Source organism: Schistocerca piceifrons, chromosome X (assembly GCF_021461385.2).
Source record: "Schistocerca piceifrons isolate TAMUIC-IGC-003096 chromosome X, iqSchPice1.1, whole genome shotgun sequence".
Taxonomy (NCBI): domain Eukaryota; kingdom Metazoa; phylum Arthropoda; class Insecta; order Orthoptera; family Acrididae; genus Schistocerca; species Schistocerca piceifrons.
The window spans coordinates 321,464,355-321,476,720 of NC_060149.1; the positions used below are offsets into that span (position 1 = coordinate 321,464,355).

At 42.9% G+C, this 12,366-nt stretch overlaps 1 protein-coding gene across 1 annotated transcript in view; it reads right to left on the reverse strand.

Annotated features, from left to right (window-relative positions):
- The window catches only part of LOC124722337, a 433,578-nt gene that overhangs the window by 359,982 nt on the left and 61,230 nt on the right, over positions 1-12,366 (reverse strand). Inside the window, exons 2-3 of the mRNA XM_047247512.1 lie at positions 9,011-9,316; positions 1,091-1,223 (exon numbers count right to left, since the gene is read on the reverse strand). Coding sequence (XP_047103468.1) covers positions 1,091-1,223; positions 9,011-9,293 — 416 coding nt within the window. The 5' untranslated portion in view covers positions 9,294-9,316. The remainder of the gene's footprint in view (positions 1-1,090; positions 1,224-9,010; positions 9,317-12,366) is intronic.

The window sequence follows — 12,366 nt, forward strand, 5'->3', positions numbered from 1 at the left end:
GTGTTTCACGGAGTTACCTCAAGAAATTTCGTGTGCTCTTGATTACTTTCGTGAAGTTTCTTTTAGACATAACGTTCAAACAGGTGAAGCCACACACTTACTGAACTCGAAATTTTGTATACAGCTACTTCCTGGAGTATATTCTGTTCTTCAAGAAACACTCTGCAGCTTTTGTAAGGTAGAAATGCTTTTCTGAATCCGTTTCCTGAGATGTGCCGTAACGTTACCAATGCCCATTCATTTATTTCTGTCTTTAGGACCCCCACAGGAAGTGGCTTGTAGGAAAGCGCACCGTCTTTTTTTAGGCACTGAGCCTTTTATGTGTTTATGACTTAAGCGTGTTCTTTACATTTCCTAACGTTCAATGTCCAGAACAATGTGATTAATCTTGTGATTAAACGAAGTTCTTTGTTTGTAAATATACGTAATTTCTTATCAGCGCATCCTTATACGGACCTCACAATTAAAGCAATATTCGAGTTATGGTTTACTCTGGTTGCGGTAGCCATTTTTTTCGTAGGTAAACTGCAATTTATTATTGTTTCACATGTTCTAACCATAAGTGAAACAATGCCCTGATACTCTTTTGTGTTTGTATGATATGACTGACTCAGTAATCCTGTATTTACAGGGTGTTACAATTTTCTTTTACTAAAATACTAAACCTCACGTTCCTCATACTCATAGAGCGAATTGTCTATTTTCACGTAAACTGAAGAATAACGAAGCCAGTCTTTGCTACCACACCGACGGTGGCCAGATAATTCACGGTTGAAACTCAGACCCACAGTATCCATTATTTCCTCGCTCGCGCATTACATCTTCTCTCTGGCTCAGGAACAAAATGGCCGCAGGGCAGTGAACTCTAACATTTCTCCCTTGCCTGATTCAAGATTAAAAATTTCTGAGTATTTTCTGAAAAGGAAAAGGGAAAGCACATCAAAAAGTTGTGCATCTGCTGTGGCGGAAGCGGCAGCAAATCCTATTTAATATGGGCGGCTGACGCTGCTTTCGCACACAGCGTTTGATGCGAATGGACGCAGAATGACATTTCCAGCAGGCTGCGCGAACAAACGGAAAACAGCCCCACCTGCGACAGGTTCCTCCGTGGAGACAAAGCGCGCTGGAGGTCACGCACGGGTTGTACGACTCGCAGTCTTCCCCGTAGAAGCCTTCCACGCAGCTGCACTCGTACCCATTGTTGGCGGTGCTCGAGCACGTGCCTGGAACAAGTAAGCATATCACGTCACATCCTCAATACCACTAGTGTGCTTTTATCGTAATTACTTAAACACAAAAAATTCGTTATCTCGAACATAACAAACGAATATAAGACGTTGTATCTGTTATTGTTGGTTTCTCCGTCATGAGTTTACTGCAATTTAATTAAAGAGAAATTTACACCAGACGCTTTTCGTTTTTATTTTTAAAGCATCTTCTGTGGTTATTCAGAAAATTGAATACATATTCTTGTACATTTTTAGTTGTTTTAGATTAAAAACAGCATTTTATTTATAAAGTTGTTATTTCTGACTATTGTTCACATTTTCTTTAAACCACTGTTTCTTCCCTCTTTACTAGCAGAGACTGATGTCGAAAGACTTTACTTCACATATACACTTGGTAGTTTTTGCCTTTCTGCACTTTTTCGTACAAAAGTGAGGTGATGTGTAACACAAATGCAGCGTAATAAAAAGTGGAGAAAGGCAAAATCTGCCGGGTGTATATGTGAAACGAAATCTTTTGATATGAACCTTTGCTAACAAAGAAGGAAGAAGCAATGGTTTGGAGAATTTGTGAAGAAGAGGTAGAAACACCGTAAGTAACTTGCACACCAAATGGTTCAAATGGCTCTGAGCACTATGGGACTTCTAACGTCATCAGCCACCTACAACTTAGAACTATTTAAACCTAACTAACCTAAGGACATCACACACATCCATGCCCGAGGCAGGATTCGAACCTGCGATCGTAGCGGTCGCGCGATTCCAGACTGTAGCGACTAGAACCACTCGGACACCCCGGCCGGCTTGCACATCAACTATACAAACAAAATGCTGTTTTTAATCTAAAATAACCAAAACTATACAAATGTATTGAATCCAGTTTGAAGAATAACCACAGAAAATGGTCTATAAATAAAAACGAAACGCGTCTGGTGTAAAATTGTCTTCAATTAAATTGGAGCAATCTTAAGACGGAGAAAGAAATATTAACTGATTTTAACAACTGCTGCGGAAGATGGCAATGAAAACAAACATACAAATTTTTTTACCTTCTGGTTTAGTGTGATGCGTGGGAGGTGTAAGTGTGTCAGATCCGGCTGATTATTCACAAGGACGATTGGCTAAATAATGTTGTCGGCCCCATTCAGTTTTTTACACAACTATCTACACACGTCTAGGGTTATTTCTGATGATTCTTCATCTACAGCTCATCACAGACATATACAGGGTGCTCTAAAATCCTCTTAAAAGTCAGTCCGCAGCTCGTGGTCGTGCGGTAGCGTTCTCGCTTCCCACGCCCGGGTTCCCGGGTTCGATTCCCGGCGGGATCAGGGATTTTCTCTGCCTCGTGATGAGTGGGTGTTGTGTGATGTCCTTAGGTTAGTTAGGTTTAAGTAGTTCTAAGTTCTAGGGGACTGATGACCATAGCTGTTAAGTCCCATAGTGCTCAGAGCCATTTCTTAAAAGTCATCTAGGACTTGTAGAGGCGACTGAGTAGACGATATCTTGAATTGGAACGTACCGTACCGTTTCCGTGTCACAGGCGTTTGAAAACACCTTTGCTAGGTGAGTATGCAACAGGGTAGTCATGATGGGGGTGCTTACGACAGATGCGCTGAAATCATTTGTCTATGCTACCTGTCTGAGGTGGTTCGAGCCTCATTCACGTGCCTGTGAATGTTAGAGCATGATGGCTGAGCTCACGGTTACATAATACACCGACATGATCTTTCTGAATGGTGACGTTCACGGCAATGGAAGAGCTACTCGTCACCTTTATCAAGATCGTTATCCACAACGTTCGACTCCATCGCATACCCTTTTCGCCACAATTACACGACGGCTTCGAAAAAGGGATACGTTCACCATCAACAGTCGTGACTGTGGTGCTCCAAGGAGACAACGCACACCCGGATTAGAAGAGGCCGTACTGCATCACGTTGAAAGAAATCCATCAACGAGTACACGAGCAATAGTGTGTGCAGTGGAGGTTGCTCCCAGCACCGTCTGGTAAGGTATATGGTAAATTACTTGTAAAAGTGGTCGCGTTTCCACGGTCATGGGTTCCGGTTCAAAATATTATCTACCCAGTCCCCTCTAGACGTCCTATAAGTTTTTAAGGGGAATTTTAGAGCACCCTGTATAAAGGTAACACTCTGAAGACGACGAGAGTATCTGCACGTGTAAATAAAAATGTGAAAATTTGCTTCAGCAAATGCTCATCACGTACGAAAGGTAAATGCTAACACGTAATACACCGTCCGCCTAAAAATTTCCGAGACTGATTTTATCTCTGTCTTCTGAGCGGTGTCAGTGCAGTAACTACGGTGGCAACTTGAACTAACAAATGAAAACAACAGATGTCCATTCGACCAGTCAGCTGTGAGCAGGCTGCGTTAAGTCGTGGACGTGCGGCCGTAGTGTGTCAACGTTGTTTTGTCTCAAATCGCAGTGCCCAATGGAGCAACATCTCTAAATCTGGTGTGCAAGATTAGCTCCCGATTGTCGTGAAGAAGACAGACGTATGTGCAAAGTCTGATCTTCGCACCTTGACTTCCGAACAAAAACAACAATGTGTGGACGCCTGCTGCCGTTTAGTTGAAATGCAACACGGAGACAGTTATTTTCAGTCAAATATCATCACGAATGACAAGACTGGGTATTATCAATACGAACCAACCAGAAAACGACAATGTGCATAAATTCACATTAAGCGTCAATCTTTCACTAGATAACAGACATTCAAGCTAGTGTGATGCGTGAATTCAACAACATCCCAAAGAAGGACTTTTCTGACAGCTTCACATGGGTTGTATAACGTTCTGTGTGTTTACTCTTACGAGGGGAGGGGGTGACTATGTGTAGGGTGGCTATAAATAAACTTTCGCTACTTATGAGGGTCCCAACGAAAAACGAGTTATCGTAGGACAGTGACACTTTGTGGAAACATTTGTAAAGACTTGCGGAAGAGAAATAACGAACAAACCATTGAAAGAAACACATTTTAATTTCCACATGTGAGGTTAACGTTTGTTAATTGTGTGCCATTTTTACATTCCAGGTTACGAACGTTGCTCAGTGCGACGAGCAGCCTGGAACCGCTCTAGAGATACCATTTCACAACGATTTGGAGCATTTTTCGGTGGACCATGGAATGTTCAGCTGTTGCGACACAGCCGGTGCACCGCTTGAAGATCGTACATGGCGTCGAACAATCTCAGCCATGGCAACAGTAACTTCTTCAACTATTTGTGGCGCAGTTGGCCGTCGGCCTATCACACGAAGAATTCGAAAATCGCTAGTTAACGAAATTTCGAATTTTGTTCTTCAACCCTAGTACAGAAAGAGGATATCTCCGTATTCTTTAATCCGTCGATACTTCTAAAGAACAGCAGCACTTTTGCTGTTGTTTTGATGAAATAGTTTTAGGAGTAAAGCCCTTCTCACCTTGTCCAGGCCCATGTTCAGTGTCTGCAACTGTAATGCACACTGGTGGTTGTGTTTCAACCATACGACACTGCACCAGTACGGGCAAGTCATGACACCAACATTAACAACAACTCAAATCCTGCGGCGCACAGTCTGACAGCATTCGTAGTGAGTTGGGTACCAATATGGGTCATAGTTTTCCATCTAGCTGGGTCACGTAGTGAAAGTTTTAACGTTTTAAATATAGCTGCGTGGCCAAAGACTGTTTACAAAGTAAAATTAAAGCAATAACAGCCATCGGTCGCCCAAAATTAAGTCTTTTGACCTGGTTTGGGCACTACTATGATTGCCTTGATCAGAAGTGAAATATTAAAACCGGCATGTCACGTATAAAATAAATATCAAGTCATAAAGACTAAAGTCTGTTGCTACCTGTGGCTTGACATGTGTGTGCAGCCCATAGTCGCTTGCCTTCCATGTATTCTTTTCTAAAATTTTGTGAGTAAAGCTTTATCGCCTGCTCTAATGGTGGAACCACTTCATCAGTCTCTTACGTCAGAACCAATTCATGTTGTCGGTAGACGCCTCTGGAAAATCTTGAGGCCTGAAAAAAGAGCGTGACGACTTTGATTCTTCGACTGCTATTAACAGACTTTTCAGATGTTTCCGTTTCATCTTCCTTATGAGCTGATCTATATTACGCCTCGCGCCATGATCGATGACCTGGTCTGTATAGTTTTTTAACATTCTCCATCGAACCAGGGATTACTTCTCGTTTTGGATGCCAAACAATCTCTTCAATCGCACCCACTAAAACTGTATTGCGTAACGCCAAGCACACACTGCCATGTTAGTATGATCCTTCGATGTTGTGAGTTGTTCTGCAGTGTTATCTTGATAGCACTGTCTTATTTCAACAACTCCCAATTTATCCTTGTCAAAGTGGACTACTCTTTCAGCATTACATCGCCATTTGTTAGCCAGTTCAGACGTAGTTTGAATATCACCAAAAATGATAACAGTTCATATCTGCCTCACGGAATGCTCGTACATACTTGACACTTCCATGATGTCCTTCGTCAGCTAGAACATGGTCGATCTGCTTCATTGTACTTCCAGCTGGGCATATCCAGGTAACCGTATGTATTACTCTGCGGGTGAAGTACGTGCTTCTAATGGTCATACTTCTTGTTTCGGCAAAGTTGATCAGTCTGATCACGCTCCTATTGATTGTTTCGTGGCCACTATCAGGACGAATTGTTGGAAAATACTCCTCATCCCACTTGGGCATTGAAGTCTCTTATTGCCAGATGAATTGAATGCCTTGTTAGTCCATTTACGACATTCTCCAGTTCAAGGTGGAAATTGTTCTTTGTTTCTTCGTCAGCATCCTCTGACGTAGCATGACAGTTGACCAAGCAGATCTTATAAGATTTAGCGTTTAAAATCATCCAGCAGATGCGATCATTTACTGAAGACCATTTACTGACAGCCAGTAGCATCGTGGACAACAAATCCAATTCCCCAAGTCCAGGATTGACTTATATCGTTGCTGTTGAAGAGCGTACGGGTATCCCCAGTCAACACAACTCCCAGAGGAAGTGTTGTTTCCTGGATTGCTGTCACTAGGCACTGATATTTACCAAGTATTTCCCCAAGTTACTTCATTCTCCGAGACATGAGTGACCTTACATTCCAAGTTCCAGTGCTAAATCCAGAGAATGCATTCACATATACAGTTCCGCCAACATTTTGAACCGTTCTGTTGTTCCATTTGCTTTTTTTCTTTAACCAGTTTCTTTTGCATAGGGGTTGGTTGGTGGTTGTGGGGGGTGTTGTTGGTCCATCCTCTAACACTCCTCCTTTTTCATCCGAGCTTGGGAGTGGCAGTGGTAAATAAGATTCAGAGTCACTAAATAAAACTATCTACTCCAAGGCCACTACATATCAGAAACGCTCAGGTAACGACTATTTTCAATTTTACAGTGCCTGTGTCAATCTGAATTTCGATGCAACGTTCCTTTAGACGAACTTGCATGTCCAGAGGAACAGGCACTGCGTCGACTACAGCTGTTACGAAATAAATGAAATTTATTTGAAGTCTCTCCTGTACGGCAACATAAATAATGAATGTGCGTGTTCAGATGGTAGACACATGGTTGACAGTAAATGAAAGTTTCGATCTGGCCGTGAGTCGTGCTCGGGTAGCCTAACGGTATGGCGACCGCTCGCAAAAAGCGGGAAATCCTGGTTCGAGTTCCGGTCTGGCACTAATTTTCATTGTCGTCATTCCATTACGCAGCTGTTCTTGGCGCTCCAAACTTTAATACTACACTGCACTAACCACTACGTCGATCACGCATACTTTTCATCGGCAGCCAACAACGTAATAATTACCTTCCTCACAACCACCCAACTTATCATCCAGAACGCACCTACATAACCGATTCACTAACGCATACCATTCGGATGATGGCATACTCAGAGTAGCCAGTTCGTATTTAGCCAAAATAAGAGTAATGAACATACAACACCTGACGTCCAGCTTGTGCGTGAATTTCGAGCGTCAAACTTCAAACTTCTTCTTTATTTGGCATGATGTAATAGCATCCACTTGTAGAACTAGAAAACTAGAACCCACTGAGGTGGGGCAGTTATTCAACACTGCATTCTTATTCGATGAGATTGGAGTTCAATTCCCCTTTCGGCCACGTCGATTTACTTTTTCCGTGCCTTCATTCAATTACTTAAGGCAAATATCATGATTTCTTAAACGTACACAGGTCTTTTCCTTCTACACCCTTCCTGAAATCGAGCTGGTGCCCCATTCCTACTGATCGCACAATCAAACTACACTTTACACCTTGCCAATCAAGATCCCCCAACTCAATAGCTCCAACGACATATGTTTTGATTATCATAAAAAGTTAATATTTCATGTATATGGTTTGTGAAAGGCTACTCTGTAGAGCAATAGCAACGCCACGACCTGACTACTAATTAAATTTTTGCATTCCTGCACAATTTATATTTACAACTGAAAATCGATCAGAAACTCTGTCTCCGTGATACAGATGATGTGATTCTTACGGAAATGGAAGAACAAGGATCCGAATATTATATCTAATGCTAGTTTTGATATGTTCCTCGGCAGCGAAGAACAAATTTTATTTTACGAAGCCGACTGCATTGGAAAATGCTCCACAAAATGTGTGCAATTAAATGGCTTTGAAATCTACACTGATAGGCGTCAGAGCGGGACATCTGAGGAAAACGGCGTTTCTAAGAATCGAGTTTTAAGTGATGTTCACTTATATAAGTCTTTATTGGGGAAGGTAAACCGCTCTCTGCTAATCAGTTGCTGATCATAGTCTTTTCGGAGGGGAGAAGATTGTAATATTAAAATCTTCACCACTACCAAAAAATGGGTTCATAATAAGCGAAAATATTTTGTACTCGTTCGAAATTACCCTGAATGCACATCAGATCAAGCTTGGATGTTCTTTGTCGAATGAGCATGTTCTGGGAAGTCCCATCGTTTTAAGGGGACACGAACTGTTTGAAGTGTGCCTTTGGTTTCCAGGTAGTTTATCGTAGTGGCCTTACCCTACTGACATCTATAGGGAGGTAAACGGACTTGATGCAGCCATAACACAGCTCCTCTAGCGTATGCAGAATTATCATAGGCCTGAGTAATTCGTTGTTTACAAATAGGGCTTTCGTGTTGCAGTTTGCACCATAACTGCGTAGTATGATTACCTCGAAACAGTTGGAAAAATGACTTAGTTCTCAGTTTTACAGGCTTTCGATGTTTTGTGCATCAGTGACGTCCTTACAGTGTGCCTAGCCCCTTAACAGCGATATTGTGTTGGATCTGCTGCTCCCATATCGTCTAAATGTCCAAATAATGTAAGGCTGTACTACTGGATTCCCGTCTAAGAGTTCCTGCATTTAAACTTTAATGTTACTTTAGCTATTGACCGATTCTTTTTGGACAGTTAAGGTTAACCATCCGCAGTTACGATTTCGGATAATCATAGTCGATTACTGTTCACTATACGGTGACCTCCAGCGCTGTATTTCAGGCACGCGCGGAAAAATGCAAACACAGGAAAGTATACATTTGGCGTCATTCGCAATCTGCTGAATTGCACACAAAGTTGTTGATACCGTGACCATCCAGTGAGGTAAATCGTCTCAGGGTGCACTGTTTCTGCATGACTGCTGACATCATCCTCGCTTATGAAATTTAAATGTTAATAACGATTTACAATATTAATGGGAATGTGTTCGGGAGGCTCAGATAGCTAAATGGTATGAGTTTAGGTATAACAGTAGGCATTTGGTAGACTTACGGTTGACACGAGTGTTGAAGGTGACAGGGGCGCTGGTGATGCCAGTCTCCTCATCATTCCAGGCGGTCACAGTGAATTCGTAGTCGGCCGACGTCTGCAGCTCCGGGAACGCCGCGCACGATCTGCTTCTGTTCTTCGCCGTCTCTCTAACAGTGAAGTTGTAGTTCTTCTCAGTGTAATTGCCGTCTTGTTCAGTCAATGATTTCAGATTGACAAAGTAGCCCAGTGGAGAACCAGTTTTTGGAACGTTCCAGCAAATCATGGCCCACGAGTTTCCTGTCATAACAGCTTCAGGAGCCTCCGGAGCTGAAATCAAAAAACACGAGTAGCTAATGAGCGTCTGTCTTTTATCTGGGTAGCTCGACACATTCATTATGAATTTCCTGCCGTATACAGAAATGAACTGGATGTGCTGGACCAGATGGTATGAAAATGAATATGTACAATATACAAATTCGTATGCAGAACCACAGAACCAGCGCACATCAAAGTGGAAATGTCAACCACAGAATGGAATATAAAGATATTTGAGCATTTGCCTAAGAATCTCTGGAAAATGTCTTACGACGAGAGATTTTCCAATCGTATACATTGATGAGACACAAGATTACGGCACTGTTCACTGTGAGAATGAATCCCGTGTGGTGATGCTGACGCATGTGACGCAGAAAAGCATATAGGTGGAAAATGACTAGGGAATCATTCTAGCGACGATACGGACCGCAAATGGGGAAATCTACTGATATAAGGGAGTTTCACAAAGAGCAACTTGTTATGTCCCAGCTCCTGGAGACACCTCTCGGAAACAGCAAAGCTGGCCGCCAGTTCGCATGCTACTTTCGTGAGCATCAATGGAAAGTGTTTGAAGGACGGTGGAACCACAAATAAGCAGCAAAGCGTTTGACGTCCACGCCTCATCACAGATAGGCGGTGATTTGTGGCAGGTTTGACGCCAAAGTAGAATGCTGGTACAGGCGAAAGTATTTCTGAGCACATTGTTCAGCACACATTGTTGGCGGTAATGTTCTGATATGGGGGATATTCACCTGGGCTTCGACGGGACCTGTGGTAGTAATCTAAGGCATTATTCCGAACCATCTACGTCTTTTCATGCTTTATGTCTTCCCCGACGATGGTGGCATCTTCCAGCAGGATAACTCACCGTCTGACAAGGCCGGGATGGTGCTACAGCGGCTTGAGAAAACCTACTAAGGACTTGTCGAATCTATGACACCGAGATTAGCTGCTGTATTGCGTTCCAAAGGCGGACCAACATGCTGTTACACAGGTCGTCATAATGTTTTCATTTATCAGCGTATTTGCTTCATAGATTTTTTCTCAAGGCTACTGAACATTCTTTTCCGACCAAAGAAAATACTGAAGGGCAAGTGAAACGTGGCTATAGCATTCGTTGCTAACAGTGAAGACCGCAACTGTGAGGAATCTGGAAAATACTTCCAAACAGGAGTTCAATCACAAGTTCTGTTTGGGAATATGGAAAGTACTTTAAAATCCACAAATGAGGAAGAAACCATCTTTTGAAATATATGAAGTAAATGAAAAATGACAATAGTACTTTGTCAGAGAGGGCATATAGAAATATATTGAAGGTGCTGGGAAACACACCGAGCGATGCACTACAGTGTTTATGTCCTAGAGTGACATTCGAGAGCAGCTGGTATCAAATCCCCAGCCAGCTATTCCGATTCAGAATTTCCGTGATTCGCTAATTCACTAAAGGTGAAAGCTTGGGCCACTCCTGTCGCAAGATCACGCCCAAATTCCTACCCCATCCTTGAAATTATGTCCTTCCGTCGACGAAAAGAGAAACCACAATTTTATGTCCCTTGTTTGGAGAAGCAGTTCATGTACGTTGAAAAGAGAAATTCAGAAGGGAGTGCTACAGATTATTTTCATCTTTGCAGCCAGTGTACCTATCAATTACGTAGCAAACCTCATCAAAATATTTTAATTATCACATCGAAAAAATCATGGGGTAGAGGCAACGACCTTGAACACAGAACGTAATCGTGGCACCCTCCCCTCACTACTATCCTCCCCAGCCCTCCGCTCCCCAGCCAATCACAGTGAACTATTAAAATAAGACAGACAGTCACAGCTTAGTATTTCAGTGGCCATTAAAATTAAAAAAGACAATCACAGTGTTGCCATTTCCACCACGTTCAGAAGTATTCAAACGCCTGGTTTCTTTTGCTTCAAATTCAAAAGGATTTATCTGAAAAGTACGTAAAGGATCACAATGTATGCATCATGACTGTGCTCAAAAGTATCCAAATGCTCGGAATTATTTTTTGCACAATATCCTGAAATATTTTTAAAAAATACGTAAAGGTTGTAACTTGCAACATTTAAAAGTAATTTACAACGTGCACAAAGGGATCCAAAGGCTAATTTTGCACCGTATTTAACGTAAGATTTATGAAAATAATGTAACTTTCAGTACTTAAAAGTGCTTTACACAGTGTTCAAACGTATGAACTACGTATGGCAGCACTTGCATATGTGCAAAGTTCAGTTTCTTTACCACAGATGATGTAAGGCATAATGGAGCCTCAGATTTTACACATTTTAATTATTCTATGATACTTGTCATATGTCACATAGCAGGCAGGCAGGAAGACAGACATCGGCAGGACCGAACTCGCTGAGTGAGCGTTTTGCTGGTACTGACAAGTCATGTCTTGCTCGACCAGTCCACGGATGTACTGCTGGTCCATAGTGTCCAACGGGCACAATATTTCGGCGATCAGACATGTCGCCATCGTCAGGTGCGCTGATTAACTAAGCTCCTGAGGGCGAGCGGCCGTCTTATATCGCCTCTCCTTGCGACGCGGCCGGCCGGAGTGACCGAGTGGTTCTAGGCACTTCAGTCTGGAACCGCGCGACCGCTACGGTCGCAGGTTCGAATCCTGCCTCGGGCATGGATGTGTGTGATGTCCTTAGGTTAGTTAGGTTTAAGTAGTTCTAAGTTCTAGGGGACTGATGACCATAGATGTTAAGTCCCATAGTGCTCAGAGCCTTGCGAGCCGTTCTCTCCGCGGTCCGCGGCCGCGGCCGCGCATCGGCGGTCGCTAAGACGTTGGCGTCGGCGTCTGTGGTGGCGTCGGTGTAATGGCCTCGTCTGCCCTGGTCACCAGTTCTTTTTATTCGCTGAGCGTCTTTTTAATTAGACTCAGTGCTGGTTCCCATGCCTTGCTGAGGTTATAGTGGCAATCTCGGTTGATGAGTCCGTCCCTGGTGCGAATTTGGATAGCCTCTTAACGACGCTGTCCCAGTATTTAGATGTCTGTGACAAGACCCTGGTATGTTGATAGTCCATTTCGTGATTTTCGGAC